This window comes from Muntiacus reevesi, chromosome 7 (assembly GCF_963930625.1).
Source record: "Muntiacus reevesi chromosome 7, mMunRee1.1, whole genome shotgun sequence".
Taxonomy (NCBI): domain Eukaryota; kingdom Metazoa; phylum Chordata; class Mammalia; order Artiodactyla; family Cervidae; genus Muntiacus; species Muntiacus reevesi.
Window position 1 is genome coordinate 46,627,836 of NC_089255.1, and position 13,671 is coordinate 46,641,506.

General features: G+C 35.1%; 1 protein-coding gene across 1 annotated transcript in view; it reads left to right on the plus strand.

Moving 5' to 3' along the window:
- The window catches only part of VPS13C (vacuolar protein sorting 13 homolog C), a 168,946-nt gene that overhangs the window by 104,299 nt on the left and 50,976 nt on the right, over positions 1–13,671 (plus strand). Inside the window, exons 47-53 of the mRNA XM_065941879.1 lie at positions 1,550–1,662; positions 5,800–5,969; positions 7,304–7,551; positions 8,574–8,803; positions 10,345–10,437; positions 12,725–13,090; positions 13,484–13,570. Coding sequence (XP_065797951.1) covers positions 1,550–1,662; positions 5,800–5,969; positions 7,304–7,551; positions 8,574–8,803; positions 10,345–10,437; positions 12,725–13,090; positions 13,484–13,570 — 1,307 coding nt within the window. The remainder of the gene's footprint in view (positions 1–1,549; positions 1,663–5,799; positions 5,970–7,303; positions 7,552–8,573; positions 8,804–10,344; positions 10,438–12,724; positions 13,091–13,483; positions 13,571–13,671) is intronic.

The window sequence follows — 13,671 nt, forward strand, 5'->3', positions numbered from 1 at the left end:
TGAAAGGCACTGAACCTTATAATTCAGCCATTTTTAAAAGTCAGTTTTTCTAACATGTAAGGTTCCTTTTTGCTTTCTTGGCCAAGTTTATTGAATAATTTTATAATTTCACTGTTCTTCATCATTTAAAATGGTTACGTGAATATCATGTTTTTTTAGACTGTGAATAAGTTAGTATTTTCATGGCTAAAGTGAGATGGAGTGTTGCTTGTCCATTTAATAAATAACCCCAGAGTGCTGTGCTTTTATCATGCTTAAGTCATCGACTGTTAGTTATGGCAGCAATTAAGCTGCCAGTAAATACTACTAAGCCAGCAGTGCTTCTCCTATAGTTAGGTCTGGTGTATTTTGAAGTCATAAAACAAATGCCTAGAGCAGTGTGCAAAATAAGGTTTTTGGTTCAGGATAGTTATGAGCACTCTATGAGTTTCGTGAGGCCTCCCTGCATCTCTCCCCAGGCTGAGTTCATGCCGCAGTGCAGACAAATCCTAGATAAGTAGGCTGTTGCCGTCATTAGACAGGACCTGTGTACTGTACGGATGAAGAAACTGTAGCAGGCAAGCTTTATGTAGTTAACAATCTCACTATGTTCAGCTGTGGTCAGTTTGTGTCCCTGGTTCAAGCTGTATAGTTAATGTGGCACTTGGGAAAACAAAAAAAGTTATGATGAAAAAACTACAGAGATAATGAAGATGGGAATGTAACTTATTTTCAGGAAAGGTAAAGGGAAAAACCCTAGAGTTTTCCAACTTGGAAAACTTGGAGAAGCCTTTATGTAGTTAAAGTTATACTGTCTTTGCTCTTGCAATAACTTGTAAGAATAGGTTTCCTATAAATGACCAAAGGAATAGAATCCATCTCCAAAAGAGATCCCAGAATCACTTTGTAAGCGGGATTGAAAGCATTATGCATTCTTCTTTGTCTAAAAAGTTTCTGTCTAAAGATGAGGGATAAGACTGCATTACTTCTTGAAGTCTCTTTCACCTCAAAATTCCAGAGACTCCCTGTCCCACATTATATTTGAGGTCTCTTCAACTCTGCTTTTAAGTTATATTCTATTCTATCAAAGGTAATGGAATGGATGACATAGGTAATTAAAGATCGTGAGACGTGAACTACACTGGCAGAGGATCTTTTACTGACTAGCTGTCTGTTCTTGGACAAAGTATTTTACTCTTCTCTGCCTCCAATTTCATAATCTCTTGAGAATGGCCTGTAACCAGTTAAGTGAAATGTTTTGATAATTATAAACTACAATGAAGTAGTCTTGCGTTTGTAGGACTTTTTAAAAAAAATTGTCTTAATAGTCTTTGCCAGGCTGTCTTTTTATTTTTAATGTAGATAGTCTGTGTCTGTCAGTTTGCCCTGTACTAAATATTTATGGATATACTGCCATTTTTGTTCATTGTTTTATCATGATTTAAATAATTCTTGGAAGTATGATATAAATTTGGAATAATAAATTATTATCCTAGCTTTCAAAATATGTATAAAGTCATATACATACTTAAAATCTTACTAATTTTCATATTTATGTTTGAACCATCAGATCAAGAAAATGTGACAGACTCAAAGCTTGCTTTGGACCAGAGTGTCACTCTCCAGTTTGACTTTCACTTTGAATCTCTTTCTATTGTACTTTATAACAATGATACCAGCCAGGTATGTAGTTAATGTCAATATCTAGGAGAAGGTCCTTAGCTCTTGATATTCAATTTTAGAATGTTGTCATTTTTTTGATGGTCTCTTTTTCTTCTCAAGATTGTGATTTTTCTTCTCAAGATTGATGTCTGTTAAATTCTATTTGGCCTATGGAGTATGCACTGGTCTTGCTCTCTGTTTGCACTTTGTTAGTGTTTTTAATCTTTCTAGGCTAAGGAAAGCTTTTTACTTTTTTCCAAGCATTATCAGCACTAAAATATTTAGACCTAGCTTTAGGAGAAATACTTTATATGTGAATAATTAGCTATATGTACAGTTTTATTACATAGTTATATATACATGCATATTTAACTATTTAAGGAAAATAATTTAGTGACTTTGGAACCTTAGAGGGTTATTTTAAAATTTATGATTATCCATGATATATAAGCGTTAATTATGTTTCTCTTTTTTTTTTCCCATTTGTTTTTATTAGTTGGAGGCTAATTACTTTACAGTATTGTAGTGGTTTTTGCCGTACATTGACATGAATCAGCCATGGATTTACATGTGTTCCCCATCCCGATCCCCCCTCCCTAATTATGTTTCTCCTGAATAAACTTTTTATTTAGTAGATAATATGTTAAGGATACTGATTAGTGAATTGAGGAACTAAGGTCAAGTGCCATTATGATTTGAACCACATAATGTGTCATTGATATTTTTTTAGAAAGCTTTTTTATATAGTGTCTTCTAATAAGTGTTTTTTATTATATCAGATAATTAATATAATCATAATACTCATGCATATAATATAATAATACCCATAATAAGCACTTATTGTAAGTATTATATCTATTGTTTATGTCCATGTATATATTTTGTTATGTTTCATATTGTTTTCTAAGAGTTATACGGTATTCATATATTATTACTGTTGGACCTTGGGCAAGTATCTGTCATTTGTGCAATAGACAGCATTATTATTTTTTTCAAATTGTTTTGAAGTATAGTTGATTCACAGTGTTGCATTAATTTCTGCTATATAGCGAAGTGATTCAGTTATATATATTCATTTTTTATATTCTTTTCCATTATGGTATATCATAAGATATTGAATATAGTTCCCTGTGATGTACAGTAGGACCTTGTTGTTTATCCATCCTATGTATAATAGTTTGCATCTACTCATCCCAAACTTCCAATCCTTGGCAGCCACAAGTCTGTTCTGTACATCTGTGAGTCTGTTTTTGTTTTGTAGATATGTTCATTTGTGTCAACATTTTAAGATTCCACATATAAATGATATTATATGGTATTTGTCTTTCTGACTTACTTCACTTAGTATGATAATCTCTAGTTCCATCCATGTTGCTGCAAATGACATTATTTCATCCTTTTTATGGCTGAATCACATTCCATTGTATATATGTACCATATCTTCTTTATCCATTCAATGGTTGTTTCCTTATCTTGGCTATTGTGAATAGTGCTGTATGAACATAGGGGTGCTTGTATCTTTTCAAATGTATTTCTGTCTGGATATATGCCTAGGCGTGTGATTGCTAGATCATATGGCAACTCTATTTTTAAATTTCTAAGGAACTTCCATACTATTTTCCATAGTGGGTGTACCAGTTTATATTCCCACCAACAGTGCAGAAGGGTTTCCTTTTCTCCATACCCTCTCCAGCAGTTTGTTATTTGTAGACTTTTTAATGATGGCCATTCTGACTGGTGTGAGGTGACTGCCTTCATTTCTAATGTTTAACATTAATGTTAATAAAAGATCAGAAAATGACATACTGCAAAATGAACAGTTAAATATATTCTTCATTTCAGTTAAGGTACTATTATTCTACTGGCTGCCCAGCCTTAGACTCTTGTTGTTTTCTTTTACTTCCTTCTTTGTTGATGTTCTTTATTCATTTGGACACCAAGTACTGTCAGTTTTTTCTTTGAGTGAACTTCTGTTCTTTCCTGGAAGTTTTCACTGCTGCATTATTTGAGGCTTCTTAGCTCACACAGTCGGAGAAGGCAATGGCAACCCGCTCCAGTACTCTTGCCTGGAAAATCCCATGGACAGAGGAGCCTGATAGGCTGCAGTCTATGGGATCACTAAGAGTCGGACAGGACTGAGCGACTTCACTTTGTTTTCACTTTCATGCACTGGAGAAGGAAATGGCAACCCACTCCAGTGTTCTTGCCTGGAGAATCCCAGGGACAGCAAAGCCTGGTGGGCTGCCGTCTATGGGGTCGCACAGAGTCGGACACGACTGAAGTGACTTAGCAGTAGCAGCAGCAGCAGCAGCAGCTCACACAGTATTGCAGTGGCTTCCTTGTTTGTTGCTCTTTGTCCTTTCATTCAGCTTAGACATTGGCACAAGTTCACGTTCCTCAGTACGTGAATGTCATGTAGCCATTTACAGATTCCCATTCTACTTGGAAAACATTCAGTTTTACACTATGTGAATTTTTTTTTTTTTACATTATGTGAATTTTAACTTATTAAAAAAGAACATGCAGTGCCTCCAAATTGTCTACATCAGTAACCACACCAGAAACTCTGTTATATTGTGATTAGTAGATGTGTCATTGGTCATTTCTATTAATAGTTACAAATCACAAGTTTGTGAATTATCTGTATTTTTATAAATTGAAGGCATTGCAAGTTTCCAATAATAATTTCATTCTGACCCATTTACATGCCTTGTACTGTTTTGAGTAAGAGAAGATAGGCAGTTAGAACCATGGTGCCAAGAATTGCCCATCAGCAGCACCCTTATATCAATACACTGGTCTGTAGTGAGCAATTACCGCTAAACTGAAAATCCTACTTCCCCAAAGATTTTCTCTCTGTGTGTGTTTTTTTGTGTTGTTGTTTTCTTGCTTGGTTGGTTGGGTTTTGTTCTTTTAGTGTCTCAGCACACTTACAGAAGTTTGAGCTATGTGTTGTCAGTTCAGTTCAGTTCAGTCACGTCGGACTCTTTGCAACCCCATGAACTGCAGCATGCCAGGCCTCCCTGTCCATCACCAACTCCCAGAGTCTACCCAAACCCATGTCCATTGAGTCGGTGACGCCATCCAACCATCTCATCCTCTGTCATCCCCTTCTCCTCCTGCCCTCCAGTATTTCCCAGCATCAGGATCTTTTCTAATGAGTCAGTTCTTCGCATCAGGTGGCCAAAGTATTGGAGTTTCAGCTTCAGCATCAGTCCTTCCAGTGAACACCCAGGACTGATCTCCTTTAGGATGGACTGGTTGGATCGCCTTGCAGTCCAAGGGACTCTGAAGAGTCTTCTGTGTGTTATGGTGGAATACATATTGAGTTCGTTTTTCCTTAAAGTTTAAATCTTCAGAGTTTGAGACCACGGGTAGGCCTCTACATTCCTTCCCAAACTTCTTTCCCTACTTTTCTTTTATTGAAATATTTAAGCCTGAGATGCCTGCCCATACCTTTTGCCCCCAGAACATCTTGAACGGTTTACTCATGTTCTTTGTCCGTCTAGAATACCTTCTACCCCTCTTCGCCTGATTCCAATCAATCTCTGAAGTTCAGTTAGTTCTCATGTTCTTCATGAATTTTTCTCAGCCCACTGTTATCTCTTTGACCCAATGAGCTTTTGCTGTTTTTATTCTTTACCTAATGTCTTAATATTCTTTGTGGAATATGGGAAGATGTAAGTATGAATAAGTAAGTGACAATATATCATTTTTTAATTGCTTACAAACTATAGCATCTCCTTGTGATGTTCCTTGTAATAAATTTCTGTTTTTTTTTTCAATTAGAGTATAAGCTTACTAAGATCACGTACCATGCTTTATCCTTTCTCATAAAACCTTTAGTTCCTATCACAGAGTGTTTTACAGAAGAGCTCATTAAATATTTATAAGTTAGACACATTAATTGACAGTTTCCTGATTTTCTTTTTGCATTGAACCATAAATCAGAAAATTTTATGTATTAACCCTTGTTGAATATCAGCAGACACTTGCATGTGCATATACAAGCACAAACATGCATATTATTCTTTGTTCCAGTTTTAATACTCATACTTTAAAAATTTGCTTTTAATCTCTGAGTTAAGAAATGTGTTTAAAAGTAATTACATAACACCTGAAGATAATTGATTCTTTTGCTTGAAAAATATACCACAGGAATCCAACCTTGCATTTCATAATGACAGTTTCCGGCTCGGTGAACTCAGGCTACATCTTATGGCCTCTTCAGGGAAGATGTTTAAGGATGGCTCATTGAATGTCAGTATTAAACTTAAGACCTGCACTCTTGATGATCTCAGAGAAGGAATTGAGAGAGCAACATCAAGGTTTGTCATTTCTCAATTTGCTGCACATATAAAAGGTTGACATTGTGCTTGGCATTGTTAACAGACATTGATTGCTTGGCTTCAGATGGTCAGAAGGGGTCTTTTGATCATCGTTTTTGGGATTCTGTTCCTTGAGATTATCAACGTAGGTCTTTGGTCATATTTCATTTTGAAGTGCATCAAGAAACTGTGCTAATTTCAGATTCAGTTGCTTTTATGTTTGAATTAAAGGGAAGTTTAATAATACTGTCTTAAAAGTGCGAACTAAGAAACTGTAAGAATTTTAATAGTGAATTCCACATGGTGTGGTTCATTAGTGGTATATTTTTGTAAATTGTTGTCAGTAGGCAGAATCTTTTTTCAAAAAAGCCTTCAATTTATGGATTTTTCTTTTGTATATATGTTTTAAAACAGTTCTGTAAAATTTATTTAAAAGTTTTAGTCGATCAACTATACTTAAGTTGAAAGAAAAGCCCCTACAGGATTAAAGAAAGTTTTAGCAGAAATGGAATCCCTAATTTTCACATTTATCAGCTCATTTTTGAAAGAGTAATACATGTCACCTTACTGCAAAGTGAGAGATATGCAACTTTAATAGCCTAATTATATTTTTATTCCTTTCACAAATAATGAGATACATAATATTTTTGTTCTTGATTATTTTTGGAGAAAAGCTGTTCTGCTGCTTGAGCCCTTTGTGAGCCCTTTGTCTTTCTAAGAGATGAATAAATGAGGGAAGAGTGCTTTCATGCATCCAACTTTTCTAGTTTGCAAACTTTGTGTCTTGGCGTAGCAGTCTAGGCAAGGGTGATAAAAACCATGCTTCTGTTTCATAGCCTGCTTTTTGCAGCGTGCTTGAGGCTGTGTGGAAATTCATTGCAGACCCTTGATGAACCCTGCCAGATTTGAATTACATGGACTAACTTGGGAGGCAGTTGTATAGGATGATCTTTGGAGATAAATTCCTTCAAGGAGGTTTTATTTTATAAAATAAAGAGGTTGTCTTTCAAATTTTGTGGGACTACAATAGTACGTTTTGTTAATTGCCAAACTTCCTTTCAGTGGTCACTGATTTTTTTTTTTCTAGTATTGCATTATAATCATAAAATGCTCTTATGATTACTTATTACCATGAACCTTGGCTGTGGAGACTAGGAGACCCTGTCTTGGCTGCTGATTAGCTAATTAGACTCCAGTTAACAATGATCTGTTTTCTATACAAGTTGGAAACTGAAAGGTGAAAGAGAAACTATTACAAGATACTTAGAAAATCTTTCATCTTTTTAAGTGTTTTAGCAGGAATAAAATAATGAATGTACATAAATTTTTTTCAGAATGATTGATAAGAAGAATGGTCAAGAGAACAACAGTTCTATGATTGACATAAGTTACCAACAAGGCGGAAATGAAAGTCATATTGATGCTATTCTTGACAAGCTGTATGTCTGTGCCAGTGTGGAATTTCTGATGACTGTGGCAGATTTCTTTATCAAGGCTATACCTCAGAGTCCAGAAAATATGACTAAAGAATCACAGATTCCACTGAGACAGACTGCCTTAGCAAAAATCAAGATGGAGAAAGGTTAGCAGAATTTATTTGTCACAGATGATAACTTGTCTTATATTTTACCAGAATTGCAAACAGGAAAAAAGAGAAATGGAGAGTTTAAGAATGTAAAATTATTCTTTCAAATTTAAATATGTTCAGAAGAAAAACCTTAGTAAGCATCAATTTTTAAGAGAGAGATAGACTCCTAGAGAAGGAAATGGTAACTCACTCCAGTATTATGCCTGGGAAATTGTACGGAGAGAGAAGCCTGGTGGGCTACAGTCTGTGGTGTCAAAGAGAATCAGACACAACTTAGCGACTAAACAACAACAGGAATAGAAATATGTATTGGATCAGGGGCCAAGAAGCCTCTGCTCTTGTTCCAGCTCTGCCATTAACATTTCTTTTCTCTGTTAAATTGTAATTGTCTAAAAAAAAAAATGTAATTGTCTAAGGTCATGCATTTTCCTCTCTAATGTGCAGTTGAGCAGTATTGGAAAACTGCTGTTAACTGGCAAGGTCAGAATTTAATTTTTCCATTTACCTTTCTTAAACAGTAGTCACATGAAGTCTCTATTCATATATACATGTAATGTATTTTTACTATACATTGTATGACACTGACTATATAGTTAGGGTAAAATCAAAGGAAACAAGTAAAATGGTCTGTGTGCTTTTAGCAGATCTCCTGTCCTCTTCCTGTGTTCCCCTCACCTGTTTTCCCTTCCCTGTTCTTGCAACATAATACACACTCAGATGTATATATATGCAGTGCATATACACATTAATTCTGGCAAAAAGAACTTCAAAACAAGATTATTTCTGTTAGGTCAAAGTCTTATAACAGGGATCAAGATTGCTCTATCCCACATAATCAGCATTAGTTAATAATTATTTATTGTTAGTCCCAACCAATCAGTTATCTATATTGTTACTTTTACCATATTCCTAACAGCAGGATATGAGAAGCAATATAGAAAGTTACAGGTACATATACACAAGTGACAAGATTTACTTTACTAGAACTTTCATGGTTCCTATTTATGTTTCTTCAGATGACTCTCTAAGACCGAATATGACTTTAAATGCCAAGATCACGGATCCAGAAGTGGTTTTTGTTGCCAGCCTGACAAAGGCTGACGCTCCTGCTCTGACAGCCTCGTTCCAGTGTGACTTCTTTCTGTCAACATCCAAACTTGAACAGATAATGACAGCTTCTGTGGGAGATCTTAAAGTGCTTGCTTGCCCTTTTCTCAGAGAAAAGAGAGGAAAAAACATTACCACAGTAAGAATGACTGTATATCCTAAGCTTGAATTGAAGGATGGCAGAAATGGTTGATTCATAGAATCCTAGAATATGAGAGCTCTATGTTTACTCCAGCTTGAGATTATACAGATAAAGATGTTGAATTCCAAAGATGTTAAATGATTTCCTCGTGTTTGTAGTGACAAAACTATAGACTACCTCCAGACTAATTTTCATTATACCATCTTTTGCTGGACAGTATTTGAATTTTAGTACAAATCAATATTCCTTTTCAACTTTGCTTTTCTTCGCCACTATATATCCAGTGAATGACTGAATGGATGAATGAACCACACATTCATTGGAGTCACATGCCCAAAAGAGATTGTTTTTCTTTATTACAGATTAACTTCAATGATTCTTTCACATTATTGTTGAAAAATGTGATTTTGGTTAAGTGAATTAACTACCATACCATTTGGTTTTTAATATTAAATTGATTATTTTATGTTAAAGAGCATCATTATATAATGTGACTTATTTGCAGCGTTATTTCAAATTAAAAAAAATTGATGGATAAAGTGACTTGGGTAAAGAAATACAGTGCTGAGCTTAATCTGTACTTTATCATGAAACATTCTTAAGCGGGATCGTCTTGACATGTCACAGAAAGTTTATATTAATCATTTCTATTTAAAACTCATCCTAACTTTTTAATAATGAAAGCTGTTTAGTAGTAATTCCCTCATTCAGTTCAGATGCATTTTATTTGTTTCTTTAGTGATGTTTATTAATATAGGCTTCATAGTTTTAATAAATCATTGAATTTGAATATTTGCAATCTATTCTAATAAGGACATTACAGGAAATTCAAGACTGACCTGTTGTTAATCATTGGGAAGCTGTTCATTTACCTACCTTACCATATAGTCTTTTTTAAATAAAAATGTTAACAGAACTATTTGTTTAGAATAACAATTTCAAGTGATTTTGTGGTCATAAAAGTTATAATGAAATACCTTTTTCATTTTTTCATTTACCTCTTTGCAAATGTAAGAGCTTGCGTAGCTCATTTTTATAGATATCTTTAAAGTATATTTTATGCAGGGCATCATTTTAAAGATGTTTTGGGCTTCCCTGGTGGCTCATATGGTAAAGAATCTGCCTGCAATGCAGGATACCTGGATTTGATTCCTGGTTTGGGAAGATGCCCTGGAGAAGGGAACAGCTGCCCACTCCAGTATTCTAGCCTGGAGAATGCCACAGATAGAGGAGTCTGGTGGTTACAGTCCATGGGGTTGCAAAGAGTCGGACACGACTGAACGACTTTCATTTAAAAGATATTTTAGACTTCTGCTAGTAAATGTGCATTACTACTTAAGAATTTGGCATAAAGGAATTCATCACAACTGCTGAAAGTCCTTTACTGTGATCATAGATTTGCCATAGTTTGGAGGAGCCCTCATGAGAGGTTTTCAGATAATTTAATTTGCCTTTTTGCTTTTAGTAATAGGCTATAGTTAAAGATCTCAAATTAAGTGAGACATGTCCTTAAGTAAATTTCATTTATCTGTTTGTAGGTCTTACAGCCCTGTTCTCTGTTTATGAAAAGATGTACACAGACATCAGGAAAAGAAAATATAGATATTAAAGTTGAAGAATTTATAATTAAGGTTAGTGCCTATCATATTGTTTGGGTGAAAATCAATTTTTATTTTTCTTTTGGTTTGTCTAATGTTTAGAGCACTATGCTAGTCACATATTTAGTAATCAATAAATACCCCAATCCATTTTTCTTTAATGCAAATGTTTGTTTCTATTTTCTTTGAAAGACTGCAGTTGACCCTTGAGCAATGGGGGGGATTAGGAGTGCTTAACTTTATAGTCACAAAGATCCTGATTTTGGGAAGGATTGAAGATGGGAGGAGAAGGGGACGACAGAGGATGAGTTGGTTGGATGGCATCACTGACTCAATGGACATGAGTTTGAGCAAACTCTGGGAGTTGGTGATGGACAGGAGGGGCTGGCATGCTTCAGTCCACGGGGTCGCAAAGAGTCGGATACGACTGAGCGACTGAACTGAACTGAACTGAACTTATTGTCAGGCCTCAGTATATGCAGTTCCTCAGATTTTCCATGTGTGAGGTTGCAGATGCAACCCGATGCAGATAGTGTAGTCCCATAGTATTTACTATTGAAAATCGGTATATTTAAGTGTTCCCTCATGGTTCATATCCATGTTGTTCAGTATGAACTATACTTTTAAATGTGTACAGATGGTCAGGATAATTTTTATCTAGTATATTTGCTTGTGTGTTGGAGGTTGGGTTTAGATGGGCAGAACAGAGATGAAGTAGAAAGAGAAGGGAAGGATGGAAAAATGAAGTTGCTGTTATTTTATTTGCAGTGTTATTTTTAGGCTTTTATTTGGGGTGCTATTTGGTTGAATTTAATATTTATGTGATTAAATGTTTTATATGTCTTATAAAATATTTTAATGACATGGATGCTAGAAGTAAAGTATTAGAGTTTTTTTATCTCTTACATTTGAAGTATTGAAAAAGCAATCTGTTCTCCAATGCCTTTCACATTCTCTTAGTATGACCTCTTGGTCAATTACAAATGAACAGTACAGACACTTTCTAAAATCTGTTTCTCTCTCTGTCCAAGGGACACAAAATTGAGGTGGTTAATAGCAATTCTGATAGTAGCTTTATTATTTAGGTAAATAGTGAATAGTGAATAAACCAAGGTTCAAATTGTCATTTGAATTACCATGTAAATAACAATTTAGTTTTCTCTTAGTGTAGTTTGTCTTAGGTGGTGTTATGTTGAGACTTATACTGCTAAATGGGGAGAAAACTTGGGTTTGTATGCACTTTGTCTGAGACACTGGGTTAAGATGCTGAGGGATTGTTTTTCCGTGTCTTTGTATATCCCTTTGCATATATATATATAAAGGTGCAGGTTTGAAAAATCCTTTAAGGTCTTGAAGGGGTGATCCCATTATGTCTGGGGAGAATGGTATAGTGGAGTTGAAACTGAGAGCAATAGTTAGAGGTTACATTAACAGGGCAAGGAAAAAAAGGATTCGGTTGACAGATAAGTTTGGGAAGCACTACATACTGGATCCTTCTTTTGGTGATGTAGTCATATTTCTTTAACATATTAAATAAGTAAGGATTGTAAGAAGTGAACATTGAAACAATCCACTTAACTTATTGCTCAAACTTTGGAAAGTCATGGGTAACTAATTAATGAGGCATCAGGTCACAAAGAGGTTTATGTCCTTAACTTAAAGAGAGTTTGAATCTTATCCTGAAAGCGAGGGGGAGTTGTTGAAGATTTTATTAAGCATAGGAATGACATGTTCAGATTTGGGTTTTAGAAAAATCATGTGGAGGGTGGGCTGAGATGGTGTTCACCAGACATGGAAGACGTCAGAACTAAGGCACAGTGACGAATGAAGAGGTGAGCAAAGAATCTATCCAAAGATAGTAGGAGGTGGAATTCTCATGTCTTGGTGTGAAAGGGGTTCCATGGTGATTCTCAGGTTTCCTGTTTCAGTGAGACCAATGAAAACCATGTGCATATATCTTGGTGAGGATCACACAGTTTGGTTTAGTTAAGGCAGCTGGTTGAAAAATTCAGTTACTCTTCTGCATTTTTCTCTTCACATAACACTTTTTGCCTCTGAATTAATTGATTTAACTTTAGATTTCAACAGTTGACATGCATGTTAGTTACTTAATTCTAGAATAACTTGAGCAGAAATCACTGGTTTGAGGTCAGTTGACTGGACGTGTGATTTTGTGTGCTCTCTTTTGTTTTTCCTTAGTTATAAAGTTGATATATTTAAGTTTTTAATTAGTTACTTAAAATTTTTGTATTATGTCTTCTTTCTTCTCTTCTGGGAAAGAATTGACTCTGAATTGTTTTCTGCTTTCTTTTTTTTAAAGATTTCACCCATAATTCTTAATACTGTGATGACAATAATGGCTGCTATGTCCCCAAAGACAAAAGAAGATGAATCCAAAGATACATCTAAGGAAATGGAAAATCTTTGGGACCTCAGATCCATTAGCGACTGCAACTCTTGGTTTCTTGGTGTTGACATGGGCACAGAATTAACAGAAAGTTTCAGAGACATTGAAAATCAGTCGATAGAGGAAAATTGTGCTGTTGATGTCCAGTCAGTTCAAGTTACCTTAGAATGTGGCCTTGGGCATCGGACTGTACCTTTATTATTGGCAGAGTCTAAGTTTTCAGGAAGTATTAAAAATTGGACTTCCCTAATGGCTGCTTCCGCTGACATGACATTAGAGGTATGACCAGATTAATTATTACCTTCCTGCAGAGGCAACTTCTTAAAAGTACAACTGACGAATTAAAAAGTGAGCTTTTTTTGTGTGCATGATCATAGCAAGTATACCTATGAATAGATAATACAGTCTAATATTTAGTTTGTTGATGTATAATACTCTTTATTTGGCCATCATTTTTAAAGGGTTCTTTTGCTAAATAATTTGTTTATGAAGCAAAGTAAGACAGTAGAATAAAAAGCACCCTCTTTATGTATATTCTTTGTGTCTTTAGGTATGTATTTAAAATGGTTATTGACATATGACACTACTTAGTATTTTTATATTGGTTATGGAAATATGTAGTTAAAGTTTGAAGACTCTCATTATAATTCTGTTAATTCTGTGCCTTTCCAGGTTCATTATTACAACGAGACCCATGCTGTTTGGGAGCCACTGATTGAGAGAGTGGAGGAGAAAAGACCGTGGAATTTAAGCCTTGCTGTAAGGAGATCATAATATATCATTGTGTACATTAATTTATATATATTCTTTTACAAGGTTCAGAGATTCTTAAGATGTAGTCCAGGATCCTTGAGACCCTT